At 33.7% G+C, this 15104-nt stretch overlaps 2 protein-coding genes across 4 annotated transcripts; one reads left to right on the top strand and one right to left on the bottom strand.

The window, feature by feature from the left end:
* The first annotated feature begins 1023 nt into the window (after positions 1-1023).
* LOC145086555 (ferrochelatase 2) lies at positions 1024-7504 on the top strand. Its single transcript, XM_079024364.1, has 10 exons — positions 1024-1366; positions 1778-2099; positions 3018-3161; positions 3297-3398; positions 4575-4678; positions 4770-4896; positions 4981-5133; positions 5845-5945; positions 6030-6231; positions 7060-7504. The coding sequence occupies exons 1-10, from the start codon at positions 1272-1274 to the stop codon at positions 7294-7296; spliced, it is 1587 nt and encodes a 528-aa protein (XP_078880490.1). The 5' UTR covers positions 1024-1271; the 3' UTR covers positions 7297-7504.
* A 3263-nt stretch (positions 7505-10767) lies between these two features.
* On the bottom strand, positions 10768-14636 carry LOC145086554 (F-box family protein). 3 transcript variants are annotated; one of them, XM_079024363.1, is made up of 2 exons: positions 12109-14635; positions 10768-11143 (listed from the first exon to the last, which is right to left on the bottom strand). In XM_079024363.1, the coding sequence occupies exons 1-2, from the start codon at positions 13920-13922 to the stop codon at positions 11140-11142; spliced, it is 1818 nt and encodes a 605-aa protein (XP_078880489.1). In that variant the 5' UTR covers positions 13923-14635; the 3' UTR covers positions 10768-11139. The 3 variants fall into 3 exon arrangements, with proteins under 3 accessions (XP_078880489.1, XP_078880486.1, XP_078880487.1); XM_079024360.1 differs by lacking the exon at positions 10768-11143 and adding an exon at positions 11345-11673 and having other exon boundaries at positions 12109-14636; XM_079024361.1 differs by lacking the exon at positions 10768-11143 and adding an exon at positions 11691-11953 and having other exon boundaries at positions 12109-14636.
* Positions 14637-15104: the final 468 nt, after the last annotated feature.

Here is a 15104-nt window from a genome sequence, read left to right as displayed (position 1 = left end):
TAAATAAATCAACCTTTTTTTGACGTTACACATGCAATTTGATTCAAGAAGGAGGAAGAAGGGGGTTTCAATTTCATTTTTCTACTAAAAATCAAAAGTGAGAGGTGTTATGTTGAGAAAGAGAGAGAGAGAGGGGTGGGGTGGGGGGGGGGGGGGAGAAAGGTAGGGTAAAACCATATGGCTAGCATGAGTACATACAACGGAGGGTCTCGTGGTTTATATGGCAATGACCACTAACCATGAACACCACTCCAATGGTTAGTGGTTGCTAGTGGTTGGGGTGTAGACAATGGAATGCAACACCTAACCAATTTGTTTATCTCTTTATGTATCTCTAACTCTCTATATTATAAATAATTAAAAATATGTACTCACTCCATCCCATATTTATTGTTTACTTTTGATTTTTAAAGTATTTATTCTTTAACTTTGAGCTTAAATTTTTTATTTGTGTTATATTACTTGATGAAATTTATAAAAATGAAAATACATTTAAAACACAATCCACTCATATATTTTGCATCAAGTTATATATTAAAAATAAAAATATTTAAGGTCAAAATTGAAAAATAAAAACTTCAAAAATCAAAAAGTGGACAATAAGTATAAGACGGATGTAGTATTATTTATTTAAATAAAAAAAAGTAAGAGGGATATAATGATATGGAGTGGTATATATACTAACATTAAGCCATCATATTTATGATTAGTGGTGGGTAATACTAATATCCTAAGAAGAAAAAAAATCATTTTCTTTTGGATCTATTAAAAAGACTTACTATGTTAGTCATAAAAATCGATGATATTACAAAATGCAAAGTTAAGGACCATTCGTACACTTTTTTTTTTTTCATAAAAACAATTTTAATAATATGTTTTAAACCATAAGAAACCATTTATGAAATTTTGTTATATATCTTTGTAGTTTTTTCTTAAACTTTTGGGTATTTAGATGGAGAAACCGAAACATGGAGAAAGACCGTAATATAAATAAGAAGCAAGGGAAACAGGATAATAAGTTTTGACAGGTGGCAGTATTTGAGATGCTCAACTACTGTCAATGGTGAGTAAAGTGTTGGGATTTTAATGGCCGATACCATTATCAGCTCCATAATTATCAGCTCACCCTCTCCTCTTTCTTGCATTCTTTTTCTCCCAAAATTCCAATTCACAAAATTTCATACACCCCTAATCCACAAATCCTCGATAAATAGTAAAGATATACCAGTCCAAGAAATATACTTTTTTGCCAATTACATACAAGAAAAACGATGAATCATCAATCTATGAACATCCGAATTCAGGCACCATGCCCCCCTTCTCCTTCTTCTGCATTTCCTCCAAGATTTCATCAGAAAACCTCTTTGTAAGTGTCCTTTGGTACTTATAATTTACTACCTTTCTGTTTTTGCGCTTATTACTGAAATGGGTCGTTGTGTTTGGGGTTTTTGCATCTGGGTTTTGCACTTTTGCTTATATTATAGTCATTTCTCAAGATTTACCTTTTGTTTTGTTTTAGTTGTTGTTTTCCTCGGTTCCTATATCTGGGATTTACTCAAAAAAAAATTTCTTTTTCTGTTAACTAGCTATTTCTTGCTTAATTCTTCAATGGGTGATTTTCTTCTTCTTCTTACATTCGTCAATTCACTTGATTTAGGGTTTTATTATCTGGGTTTTGTTCTTTATCCTTGTTCTCCCAAATAGGTTACATACATATTTGTATTCCCTAGGGCATTATAATTTGTAGTTTATTGAATCGATTCTTTGTCTTTGACAGAATATTGCCACGAGCAATTTGCTCTTCTGAAGTTGTATCCAATGTTGTGGTGCAAATGGAGGTCTCTTCTGATACGAGCAACTCATCTCTTACAACTTCAAAACATAAACGCGCCTTTGGGTGTTCAACAAAACGATCCTTGTTAAAACAGCCACTCAACAAAGATTTAAAGCCATTGAGGGCATTATTGTCATCCACCACACAAGACACATCCGCTTCTGTTGTCAATGGTGGAAAGATAGGAGTGTTGTTGCTCAATCTTGGAGGTCCTGAAACTCTTGATGATGTGCAACCTTTTTTATTCAACCTTTTTGCAGACCCGGTATATTCCTATTTCTTATACTTCATTTTTTTTCCCGATTCGTACACTTTATGCAAAAGGGTTATTCTTCAGACAACCTCTTAAGGAATTAAGTAAACATTTTGATTCCCTAGTATCTTTCTGTAAAGATTTTTGTAAAGTTGAAGGCTTTTTGTTTTAAATTTTTGGGTAAATGCAAGAAATAGCAACATACTTTCATGGCTTGTATATCACAGCATTCAACTTTTATTTCTTAGGGACAATGACATAAAAACCATTAAGTTTGCAAGTTTTTGTCGATTTTACCCTTTTGTGGATTTTAGGTTTATTAAAACGGATGTTTGCAACTTTTTTTTTTTCAATTTTACCCTCTAGTTTATTAAAACCCTTATGTTTGGCAGAAATGTTCGGTTGTACCTTTTTTTTGGTTCATAAATACCCTTAAGTTTGGTTTTCTGGTTCGTTAAAGCCATCAAGTTTGGCAGAAATTTTCAGTTTTACTGGATAAATTTGCAAAAAGGTTAAAATTGAAAAAAAAAAAGTTGCAAATTTGAGGCGTTAATGGACCTAAAATACGACTTTGGGTAAAAGTAAAATCGACAAAAACTTGCAAACTTAAGGGTTTTTATGTCATTTCCCTTATTTCTTTTAGTTACAACATTCTACTTTGAGAATTCTATCCAATTATAGCAATGTCATCCGATTACAAAACAATTTTCACTGCTATAACTGGGTAGATTACTGAAAGTAGATTGCATTAATAAAAAAAAGGTTGAAAGTAATATGCTTTAATAGAAGGAATTAAAGAAATGAAAAAAGAATGCTACAACACACAAATAAATAGAAGTATGTTGCTATTTCTTGCATTTATCCCTCTATTTGTTTTGACATTCTAGTTGTGGAAATGTGTGTAAATCTTGACAAATGAACTACAAACAGGATATTATTCGACTACCAAGATTGTTTCGTTTTCTTCAAAAGCCTTTGGCACAATTTATATCAGTTGCTAGAGCACCCAAAAGCAAGGAAGGGTATGCTGCAATTGGTGGTGGGTCCCCTCTTCGCCAGATCACCGATGATCAGGCATGATACTCACTGTTTTAAACATATTCTTATGTCATTATTTGTCTAATCATTGGAAGACTTTGCTAAATTTAAGCCATTTTTAGTGTTGTTTAAAATGTAAATTTGTTTATTTGGTACTTTGTGTTGATTTAGGCTAAAGAGTTGAGGAAAGCACTTTATGAAAAGAATGTCCCAGCAGAAGTGTATGTAGGTATGCGTTACTGGCATCCTTTCACTGAAGAAGCAATCGAGCAGGTTTGCATTTATATGAATTTAAAGATTCTATTTTTTTGTCTCATGTTTCTTTTGTTAAGTGCATTTTGGACTATTTTGTTTTGGTTGAAGGGAGTAGGATTAATGATCCTAATGATCTTCAGAAATGAGATGAGAGTTATATTGGAATTGACATTGAAGGAGGAAATAGTTCTCCATGATACTTAAATATGAATAATATATTGGCTTAATGTCTATTTTGTTGATGGAAGTTTGAACAAAAAAAAGCATTCATGAATCTATTCCAAAAATCTACTTGATGATATTGGTTGTTCATGTCAGTCTCCAAATACATAGAATTATCTACTAAGATATTGTGTTAAAATCATCTTTGTAAACCCCTAACAAGATGATATTGTTGAATGTAAAAGTGAACTTCATTAGAGGTGTCTCATTCTATGTGCTTTATCATAATGTTCCTCATCAGTTTCAGGGGTGCTATTCCGACAATTATTCATCTAATCAATCATGTAATAGATTTTCTTCACTTTCATGTGGTAAAATGTTTACTCTTATCAATGCTACAATAAAACTAGAGAAAGAACAACTTAATAGAAAAATTAAGGGAAAGAAGGTTCACTTTCTTCACTTTTAACTTTTTAGTTTTTACAAATTTGCCCACATTTGGTTTTTCCTTCCATTTCTCAAATACTTTAAACATCATCTCAAGACAATATTTGGGGGTTGTTTCTTTTCGACTTAATCCAGACAGAATGGCTTAAATGGGTTAAGCCAAAAAGCACGGCTTAATGTATTAAGACACCAATCCTTTTTCTACATGCCCTTCTTTCTTTTTCCTCCCAACTCCTGTCACATTAAAATTGATGAATATTGTAAAATTTGTTTTTTGAAATGTAAGGGTAAAGTTGTCATTTAGTCTCATCTAGAAGGTTTATTTAATCTATAAAAAAGAAAAACAGACCTTATGTATACAACACTTTATCCAGACTTCCATACATACTTCATTACCTATTCAACCACTTTATCAATACACAAATGAAAAAAAAAAACTTATACGGGAAAAAGGAAACAATGCCTAAAGAATTATCTTTGTTATCATATCTCCTTTCTTTCTCTATATGGTGTAATTCAATCTCAATTATTTTTCCCCCTTTGTATTTTATAAATACTTAAACTTTTGTTTTCCATTATTTCCAGATAAAAAAAGATGGTGTGAACAAGCTGGTTGTACTTCCTCTATATCCTCAATTCTCAATATCAACAAGTGGTTCAAGCCTTAGACTCCTTGAAAGTATCTTTAGGTGATGAACAAACAACTCATCATGTTACCTTCAAATCACATATCCTCTCCAAACAACTTCATCACATTTTTTTTTTTAATTGAATTCATAGGGAGGATGAATACCTTGTTAACATGCAACACACAGTTATACCTTCATGGTATCAACGTGAGGGGTACATTAAAGCCATGGCTGATTTAATTCAAAAAGAACTCATAAGATTCGATCGCCCTGAAAAGGTACCACATAATTGTATTTTAATAGATACATATTCTTTTGTTGTAAAGATTTTGATTGAATATGAATATATATGATGGATACAGGTGATGATTTTCTTTAGTGCTCATGGGGTGCCAGTTGCATATGTTGAAGAAGCTGGTGATCCTTATAAGGCAGAAATGGAAGAATGTGTGGATTTGATAATGGAGGAATTACAGAGAAGAAAGATAAATAATCCATATACTCTGGCTTATCAGGTGATTCATATATAGTGTTTCAATTTTTAATCTAAATCTTTTCTTCGAACTATTTCCTTAAATTAAGGTGTTAGGATTGAAGCTATACAATGGGTGAATGTAATTAATAACAATTCACTTCCATTTATTTGTCTATTCTATAGCATCTTAATTTCATTTGTTTCTATTACAACATTCTACTTTTTATATCATTCTTACGAAGGCATTTCATTTTGAAAAAATCTATGCTATTTTAGCATTGTATTTTCATTATCGGTTTTTTTCTCCACCATATTATAGCCGTGAAAATTTCTTTGTATTTGGATGACTCAAAAGTCCAATGCCATATGTTGTAATCTAGGGTTTAATTGCAAAACTATAGACTAAAATCAAAGAATACAAAGGGTTCTTGCTTTCGAGAGGCAAGTCTCTCCCAAAGTTCCACTTCTATTCAACACAATCAAAGATACGAACCAACTCAACACAAACTAGTATTTAAACTAACCTAAACCTACTTACAAGGAAAATTACCAAATTGCCCCCTCACTAATATTTTATTACATTTCTGGTATTTCTAATTATTTCTCTTAGAGCTACTAAGAAATGTAACACTATATATAACAAAGAAGTGGAAGTATGCTGTAATAAACATCTAAATGAAAGTACATTGCTATTTCTTGCGTTTTAACACATAAAATGGACGGTGTTGGTTTCTTGTGTTATTTGATGCAGAGTAGAGTGGGGCCCGTGGAATGGTTGAAACCCTACACCGATGAGACAATTGTTGAACTTGGGGAAAAAGGGGTGAAAAGTCTTCTAGCTGTACCCATTAGGTACTTGATTCTCAAACATGTTACATCATTGTATTTTATTTCTTAAAAAAAATTATATTGAGTTTTAAATTTTTTTTGTTGCAGCTTTGTGAGTGAACATATTGAAACATTGGAGGAAATTGATGTGGAGTACAAGGAATTGGCGTTAAAATCTGGTATAGAGAAGTGGGGTCGTGTCCCTGCATTGGGATGCGAACCCACCTTCATTCTTGATTTAGCAGATGCAGTCATTGAAAGCCTCCCGTATGTAGGAGCCATGGCTGTATCAAATCTTGAAGCTCGACAGGTAAAACACTTTGATTAATTTTTTCTTTTGTATATGTAGGGTCCCTATTTTTTTTAAAAAAATTTGTATCAAATATACCATTATGATTGGGTATAGCAATGGTATAATCTGTACAAGAAAAAGAGTTTAGGGACTTTTGATGGACAAAATAAATCTACAGACCAAATGTGGACAGCAAATAGTTGGTTATTAATTTATGAATTTTATTATTTTTTATCTGCAAATTATAATACTTTTATCTATCAAATTAAAGGTTAAATACATGATATGGTAATTACCCAATTGTAGGAAAGCTAATTCAAATACAATTTTTTTAAAGAAAATTAGATAGATTATAGATATATAATGATATAATTTCGTAAGTATACAAAAAGTATATATATTAATAATCAACTATATGCTGTCCACATTTGGCCACTCTACAATTTTTGTCCAACAAAGGTTTACGCTAGCTTTTTAAAATTGTTACTTATATTAGTTTTTCAGGAGGTTTTTAAATTTTTTCCAGCTACACCCTTAATTAATTATAAAAAGCATATTCTTCTAAATGTCTTTTTATGTCATTTTATATCTTTCAGCTTGTTTTACAAAATTTCATTTTTTATCAGCTAGCACGCCAAACATAGCTTTATTATACCATTATGACCGGCAAGCCACCTGCTATAGCCCTAAAAATTTAGGGACCATATATGTTGAAAAAGAAAATTAAAATCCAGAGGGACTAAACGTGGACACAACGAATAATCAGATGGCAGATTTCAACTAAACCCTATCTAACATTTATATTATTGTGAAAAAAGATTAAGTTTATAATATGGTTTTGTGCAGTCTTTGGTTCCACTAGGGAGTGTAGAGGAGCTTTTGGCAACGTATGATTCGCAACGTAGGGAGTTGCCAGCACCAGTTACGGTTTGGGAGTGGGGTTGGACCAAGAGTGCAGAGACATGGAACGGTCGAGCGGCTATGTTGGCGGTTATTGTCTTGCTGTTTCTGGAAGTCAGCACTGGGGAAGGCTTTCTTCATCAGTGGGGTGTGTTGCCATTGCAGTTGCCTGTGTTTCCTTGAGATATATATGGGATGATGGAATATGGATGGTGGTATTTTTGGGGGGAGAAGTGTTCCTATATTTTTGTTCTAAATGGGAGGATTTAATAGGTGGTTAAAAAGCTAATTGTAAAGAATTCTACATATACTGCTCTGTTAATTGTAATTATCGGTTAAAATGCGCTGTCTATACGCTTGGTGGACTAAATAAACAGCGAACCCTTTTTTATATTGTTGGCATTACTTTGCATTTTACAAGTCGATATAAATAAGCGAAAACTCCAATGCAAAAGTAATGTAGTTTTTCCAATCCGGTAGATGATATTATATTATTCAATTATATTATCCGTTAACATCAAATTTTAAATTTTATGATACAGTTTTCGTTGTATGTTGATCATGATTTAACCCTTCCTCAGACACAATTTATTCATCTATGTTGATCATCTAAACACATCAAACGATACAAATGTTCATATGTTGATTATGTCAACCATCTGCAAAGCCTCCTTCGTTGTGATCTCTGGTTTGCCTTATAACGAGCTTATGAACACCACTCATCTTCCGGAGAGTACACCTTGAAGACTTCTCAAAATCGGGATGAAAGGGGACGGAACTATGGATGCCTGCGGCTTATCTCAATCGTGCACAAAAAAGTTGTGCACTTGGTTCTATTGATTAACAAATTAAAGACAAAGACCTAGTTATGCTTATCATCTTTGATAGAGAAGAATACAATTGTCTCAAATCCACCATCGCTACACACCGATTCCCTACTATATTATAACTGTGTCTTTTTATCCAGATAAATGTCACATTTTACCAAAGGAAATATATCTTGGAAATTTTAGTTGGCGTTTCTGAGTCAACATCCACCCCACTTTTTGTGGCTGGATGACATGCCGTGTTTTTTGATCTAGTCAAATGCTGGTGCACTCCAATAAGGGACTCTCTCTTTCTCTGACATCACGTTTGCGGTCAACAAAGTGTGTCAATTTATGTATGCCCGGACAGAGAATCATTGGTTCATGGTTAAGCAAAGTCTACGTTATCTTTGTGTTGGTGTTTATCATAGTATGTTTATTTGTCAAACCTCCGGCTATTTCAACGATACTCATTGGAAAAACATTTCCAAGGATAAGATCTCTTCTCACAACTTTCTTGGACACTGATAGAGGTGGTTGCCCCGACGCTAGTCCGTGCATCCGGGACTTTGTTATGTATTTGGGTTCTAACTTTGTCTCTTGGGCCACCCACAAACAACGCACAATTTCTCAATCTTCCACATAGTCTAAGTACAAAGCAGTTACCACATAGTAGCTCCCCTTACTCGGCTTCAAGCTCTTCTTAATGCACTTGGTGTCTGTATTTGTACACCCTCAACTCCCATTTTACAGTGTAACGTATTGGGTGCAACTTACCTATCTACCAATCCTATAGTTCATGTCTGTAGCATATAGAAATTGATTTGTTTACCTTTTTAGAGAAAATGGTGCTTAAGGAAGTCTTCTTGTACATCTTAACAAAACCACAACAACTCTTAGATTTTCTTCCTATGGTCCAAGCTACATGACGTCAATACCCCTAGCTTGTGGGATGTATTAGACTATTTTAGTTATGTTTATATTTATCTTAATCTAGAGGGTACATATGTGTAACATTTATCTATATATAGATTACATAATATCATACAATCAAATATGTTATAAAATTTAATTTATTATGTATAGAACCTATTTTATGGGCTGTCTTAGTATTACGCATAAATAATTGTATCTGAATAATTTATTTTGATATGAATATCGAATAATATAATTTATAAATAATTTATAATGTTATTAAAATAAAAAGATGGACTAAAGTTGTATTAAACTACTAACTATAATTATTGCTCTTGAAAATCTATAAAAGTTAGAAAAATAATATAAATAAAATATAGTTTTTCAATGTTCAAAATAATGTTAGGCTATCCGGAGTGGATAGTGGTCCACGCATGAATTGTTGAGCTGGAGGGGCTAAGGACGTGTGAACACCGTCCCCAACCCCGATGGTTTGGGTGTGGCGTGGCCATGAAGACGGACGAAGATGTGGCTTTTGATTGGTCCCTCACATTTCCTCTTTTTATCTCTCTCTTCTTTTTGCACCTTCACCACCTAACCACCAGTGAACACCGCCCCCAACCCTGGTGGTTTGGGTGTGAAACTCCATCAATATCTATGTGGCATCACTTGTATTCCCAAACCATGCGTGATCATTCCATATAGCCTTATGGGTTGAACAAAATTAATATTCTACCATATACTACACTATTGAGTATTTACCTTATTTTTGTACAAAAAATATACAATATGCGTGTGTGTATCTTATTCCAATACTAAGTGTGAAACCCATGTAATACATGGATTTATTTAAAAAAAAATTGAAATTCTAAACATCTGAGAAATTTGAATTTCTAAAAAAAATAAAAAAAAAAATATTGAATTATTAAAATTAAAGTGTTTTTTTTTTGTTTAAATTTAAACAAATACTTTAGATAAAGAAACAAAAAAATAATGAGACTTTAATTTAATAATTTAGAAATTAGAAAGAAAGTCATTTAATAAAGTTGATATGCATTTATCATTAAATTTAAATACTATGTAGAATTTAATAAAAATAGAAAAACCATAAAATGACATATGAAATAAAAATTAATTTAAAATAACCATAAAATGACATCTAACAAAATGAATGAGAATATGACATGAAAATATTTATTTATTAGAGTAGATGCGTTTTTATGTTGTGAGAATAGTATAGTTATATGCCAACAAATTTATGTAGTTTAGTATACTCAGGTAAGAGAATTCAACACAGAAGTGTGTTCGGATAAGATAAACTACTTCTTGAAAAGTTCTTAGAAAAGACAAAGTCTTGGTACTTGTGTATGGGATATAACATGTATAATAAGACATTTTTGTAACATGTACAGGTTTCTTACTTGATTAAATATTTTTTAGAACTTATCTATTCTCCTTGCACTCTATGAATCAAATATTTTTTTAGAACTTATCTATTCTCCTTGCACTCTATTGAATTATATGAATAAATCTCAATTTCAAGAATGTTCTTTTGCTATATATATATATATATATATATATATATATATATATATATATATATATATATATATATATATATATATATATATATATATTATACAGGCGTAGTTAAACAAAATATCTTCATTCTTTACTAGATTCTAGACTTCAACAAGTCCATGTACCCGATTTCGATTTTTATCTTTATGCAACCGAAGAAACAAAAAACAAAGAAAAATAACACATTCAACTGATCCCAGAAACCAGAAAAGGTTTTATGTGGCTAGATATCGAATATTTCCAGTTTCACTCATTTTTGGACAAAATCCAAGTTAAACCGAATTGCCTTCATGCCTAAGTGACATGTGTTTGCACCAGAGGCGTAAAAGCAAACAACAGAATCATCGACAAGTGTTGTTAAAAAATCGCCTTCTAAGCACAAATAGGTTTACCAGTTTGACATAGAAAGCCACTAATGGACCATGATCATGATCTTCTTCTTACAATATATAACAATACTACAAAGCAAGAATCAAGAGTTCCCTTGCAATATTTAGCTACAAAATACAATCATAGAAAGATTCAGGTTTATTTGGATTTTTCAGATCAATGGACCATATGATCAGGTCACATATCGTATAGTTTCAATGCTATATATATAAGTATGCTTCATGCAACACATACATACAAGGTCACCTTAATTCTACCCATGTGGAAAGAAGGTCGAGCATCATCACAATGGTGTCCACATGGTTCACTGGCAACATCGGTCTTATGAACGATCCTACCTGCCAAAATGTACACACGGGATCACCATTATAATCTAAAAGAGTAAAATACAAGAAACAGAAATGTACTTTCAATGATTTGTTAATTGGATAGACTTTCAAAGCATAATGCTCCAATATGAAAAGAAAAAAAAAAACAGAATGTGCAGTACTATAGTTGCTCACAGTTGAATAAATGAAAAATGTTATGATAGAGCAGGGTTTTCAAAGTACAATGTATTGATATAAAATAGATTAACAGCAAAATCTTGTAATAGGATACTATGATACACAAATAAATGAACGTACATTGCTATTTCTTGCATTTAACCCTAGGTTTAACTGTTTACCAAGCTTTCTAAGTAACCAACATGTAAGATATGCATTGGAAAACTGTTTATTACATATAACTTAGCACATAAATATAACATTGAAGAATTCTCAACTCCTATCCCCTTCTAATACGGATCCCCGACACTGAGTTTCGGGTAAATACAACTTCTCTCCTTTCTTCAACTCCATCCTCTTGTGCCCCTTCCTCGAAAAAGCCCCTAAACCAATAGAAAGAAAGTGACATAAGAAAAACTCCCTTAACATCTTTCAAAAGGGTTGATGCCATCCGTGAGCATCCCCCACCAATCGGTCCCACAACCACTCACAGTGTACCTGAGACATCACTTATGGATTCTCATCTCCCTACCAATAGGGCAAGAATGTAGAGACTACTCTAACCATAACTTTTGTCTTCCTTGTAATTCCAAATCTACCCTTGTTTACTATAACAAGCATCCTACTCTTCGTTACAAAAGCCTACTTCATACCCATTATGTCCTAACACACATCCAAACAAATGTATCTTTCAAAGATAGCTTGATAGAATTTCAGTATGTTTTGAATCATCACATATCATATCACATTTAAAGCTTGTATTTCACAACCAATGAAGAAAAACACATAAAAAGACGCGAAAAAGATAAAATCCATACCTTGGTGAAGACGCATGATTCGGGGCGTTTGAGAATCCCGCGTACACATTCGAATACGACTTGGTCAAATACGAAAAGTTGGCAATAGGTGGAAGAGGAGGCACCCTTTCGCCTTTCTTCAAAAGATCTTGCAAATTGACCCTCTGCAAAGTCAACACAGCCCGAGACTCCTTCCACATGAACACAAGCATCCCATCTTCAAACACAAACAACGACCCCGGTTTAGACCCTGGATACCTAAACCCGTATCCATTCGCAATCCCTTCACCACTAAACGCCTCTTTCAAGTCAAGAAAATTCGACTCCCCATCACTCTCCCATGGGAATGGCTCAACTGAAGGCTCATCAATGTTCACTATAAACATAGGCGACCCATTCGGGTGCAAAACATAATGAGTTCCTTCCAAAATTTTTGTCCCAATGAGACTACGTGTCCCCTGTGTTTCTTCATATGAAAGCAACAGGAAAAACAAAGCTTTTCCTGGCTTGTTTTCGGATGGCCGCCCAGGCGGCCATCCGAAAGTGCCGCCCCATAAGCCCGCGTGCTCTTGACCAGCCACGGGCTCGTGTTGGGGCAGCTTGTACAGCGCGAATCGGCTATCGTGCATGTTTGGCCATGCACGATAAGACGATAGTCGCGCTGTTGAAGCATGTAATGTGAGTCCTATTGTCTCTCCAGATCTCAAAAATTCTTGAAATTGCACTTGTTTATTGTTCTCGGAGCTTTTCGAATGTTCATGGCTGCCATTGATGGAGCTTGATTTCCCAATGATGTGTTTGAAACTATCACGGAAATACCCCACGAGTGATTTCTTTTTTGAACTCTGCATCCGATATATGTCTCGATGAAATTGAGCACGGGTAGACCCGGTAGATCGATCAAGAAACTTTCTAATTTCACCCAAATCTGATTGGGTTGGATCGGGATCCAACCCGTTATCACTATACATTTGCATTACCCTTGATCGCCTTTCAGTTAATCTACTAAAATCTTCAGATTCTGAGCATGGAAATGAAAACCCTTCTGCTGATTGTGGCACTTTGACTCGAATTTGACTTGTAACGATTTCAATTAGCTTCCTTCTGTCACCAAATGCTAATTTACTGAATGGGACAGGTGGCTTTTGTCCATGAAACCTTTGGGATTTGGAAACCCCACGTTCAGATGGACAAATCTTTCTTGAAAACTCCTTATCGACTGTGTTTCCAGCAAAGCTCTTGCTATGGAATAATTTACCCCCGTCTTTCTGCAGTCGAGGTTCAACTTCAAGCAATAACACATTACAGTTTCTGTCTACAGTTTTCATGGAGCCTGGATATATATAATTGTTTTCCCGCTCTCTTCCGTGAAGAAGAAACACAGACGATCCATCGACATTCCCGAGGATTTCAAATACGGGTGACCATAAAATCGGGCCTTCTTCGATTCCTAAAGGTCCGAGCTCTTGGGGGATGATTCGACATCCGACAACGGAGATAAAACCAGGCATGACGTAAACAACATTTCCTAGTTCGGGATTTTGGTGAACCCAAATCCCGATTATTGGTTGAACATTAATGAGAAACCTACAAAGGGATTTGTAGGAATTAACCCCTTTTCGCCACTCGATAAGATCTCGATGGGGGATCACACCAAGCAATTCGCATTGTGTTAACCATACTTTATCGGAACTCGCAAGAGCATACAGACTCCGGCAACAGATGGAGAGGTTAAACACGTCTCTGGGTGTGAGAGATCGAGTTACAACCGCGAAGATATCATCGGGTAAAGCTAGAAGCAGTTTTGACCCGCATGTATTATTGTGAAACAACATTCTAAGAATCAAATTGATCTATACCTATCACTATATCAACAAGAATTTGTTCATCAAACTAAAAAAACAGTATAATTTACAGAGAATTTAGAGATATACAGCAGAACGAGCATCCATGAAGCTTCAATTCATGTTCCCCAAAATCCTGATTACTAATGGCTATGAATTGGTACTTTTGAGGAAAAAGGGCTCAAATTGGAAACCAATCTATCAAGATAGCATCTTTTTTAACAGAAATCAAATGGGTATGCTTTAAATTCTCAAATTTTGGTGTCTAGAGAGAGAAGGAATGGTCAATTGGCATCTTCCTTGAAAAAGAGAATCATGGGTACAAATAAATTCAAGAGAAATCAAAAGGGTTTGCCTAAGATTCTTGAAACTTTGCATCTGGAGAAAGAAAGATTGGTCAATTTTGAAGTCACCTTAGCTGGGTACAAACAGTTTGAACTGAGATCGTATGAATTTGCTTCAAATACTTCAATTCTGGCAACTGAATCAAGAAATATTAACTCAAAAGGTGATCTTGACGGATGCGAGTGTAGAAGAAGAAGAAGAAGAAGAATAAGGTAGATGAGCAGAAAAAGGTGTGCCACTGTGTGTATATTGAAAGGAGACAAAACTAAGCATAGGAATTATCAATCATCTAATGCTTTCTTTTGTGAAATGAGCCACACAACAGCAGCCAATGTTGAAGCTGGGTGCGTCGAAGACAATTCCCTAGACGCCAAAAAGTCCTAAAACACAAGCACCCACCCACTACAAGTAAAATCTTAAATCCCATCACACATTTCCACAATAGAATACAATTCTTACCTTCTTACCATATTGTAAAGTTCTTTTTTTACAATTATAATTTTTCCATAGTTTTTTTATTAGTCGTCACTTCATTTATTTTTCATTTATTTAGTAAGAGATTTTTCTTTTAATATTTTTAATCTTAGTCATTGCTTTGTTCTATTTTTTTAAAAACTAGTTGTGAGAAGGGGACATATGTATTACATGAGTTTATTTGAAAAAAATAAATAAATATATAAAGATCTAACAATTTAGAAAATTTAAATTTACAAGAAACACGTAAAATATTAACTTAAAATTCACAACTAGTTTTTTATCTTATGTCTTAATATAAGATTTAATTAATAATAAAAAAACATAAGATATAAGATTAAAATTATTAATTAG

This window comes from Lactuca serriola, chromosome 2 (genome assembly GCF_051521515.1).
Source record: "Lactuca serriola cultivar US96UC23 chromosome 2, Lser_US96UC23_V15, whole genome shotgun sequence".
NCBI classification, from domain to species: Eukaryota; Viridiplantae; Streptophyta; class Magnoliopsida; order Asterales; family Asteraceae; genus Lactuca; species Lactuca serriola.
This window is presented reverse-complemented; position numbering and strand designations above follow the sequence as displayed.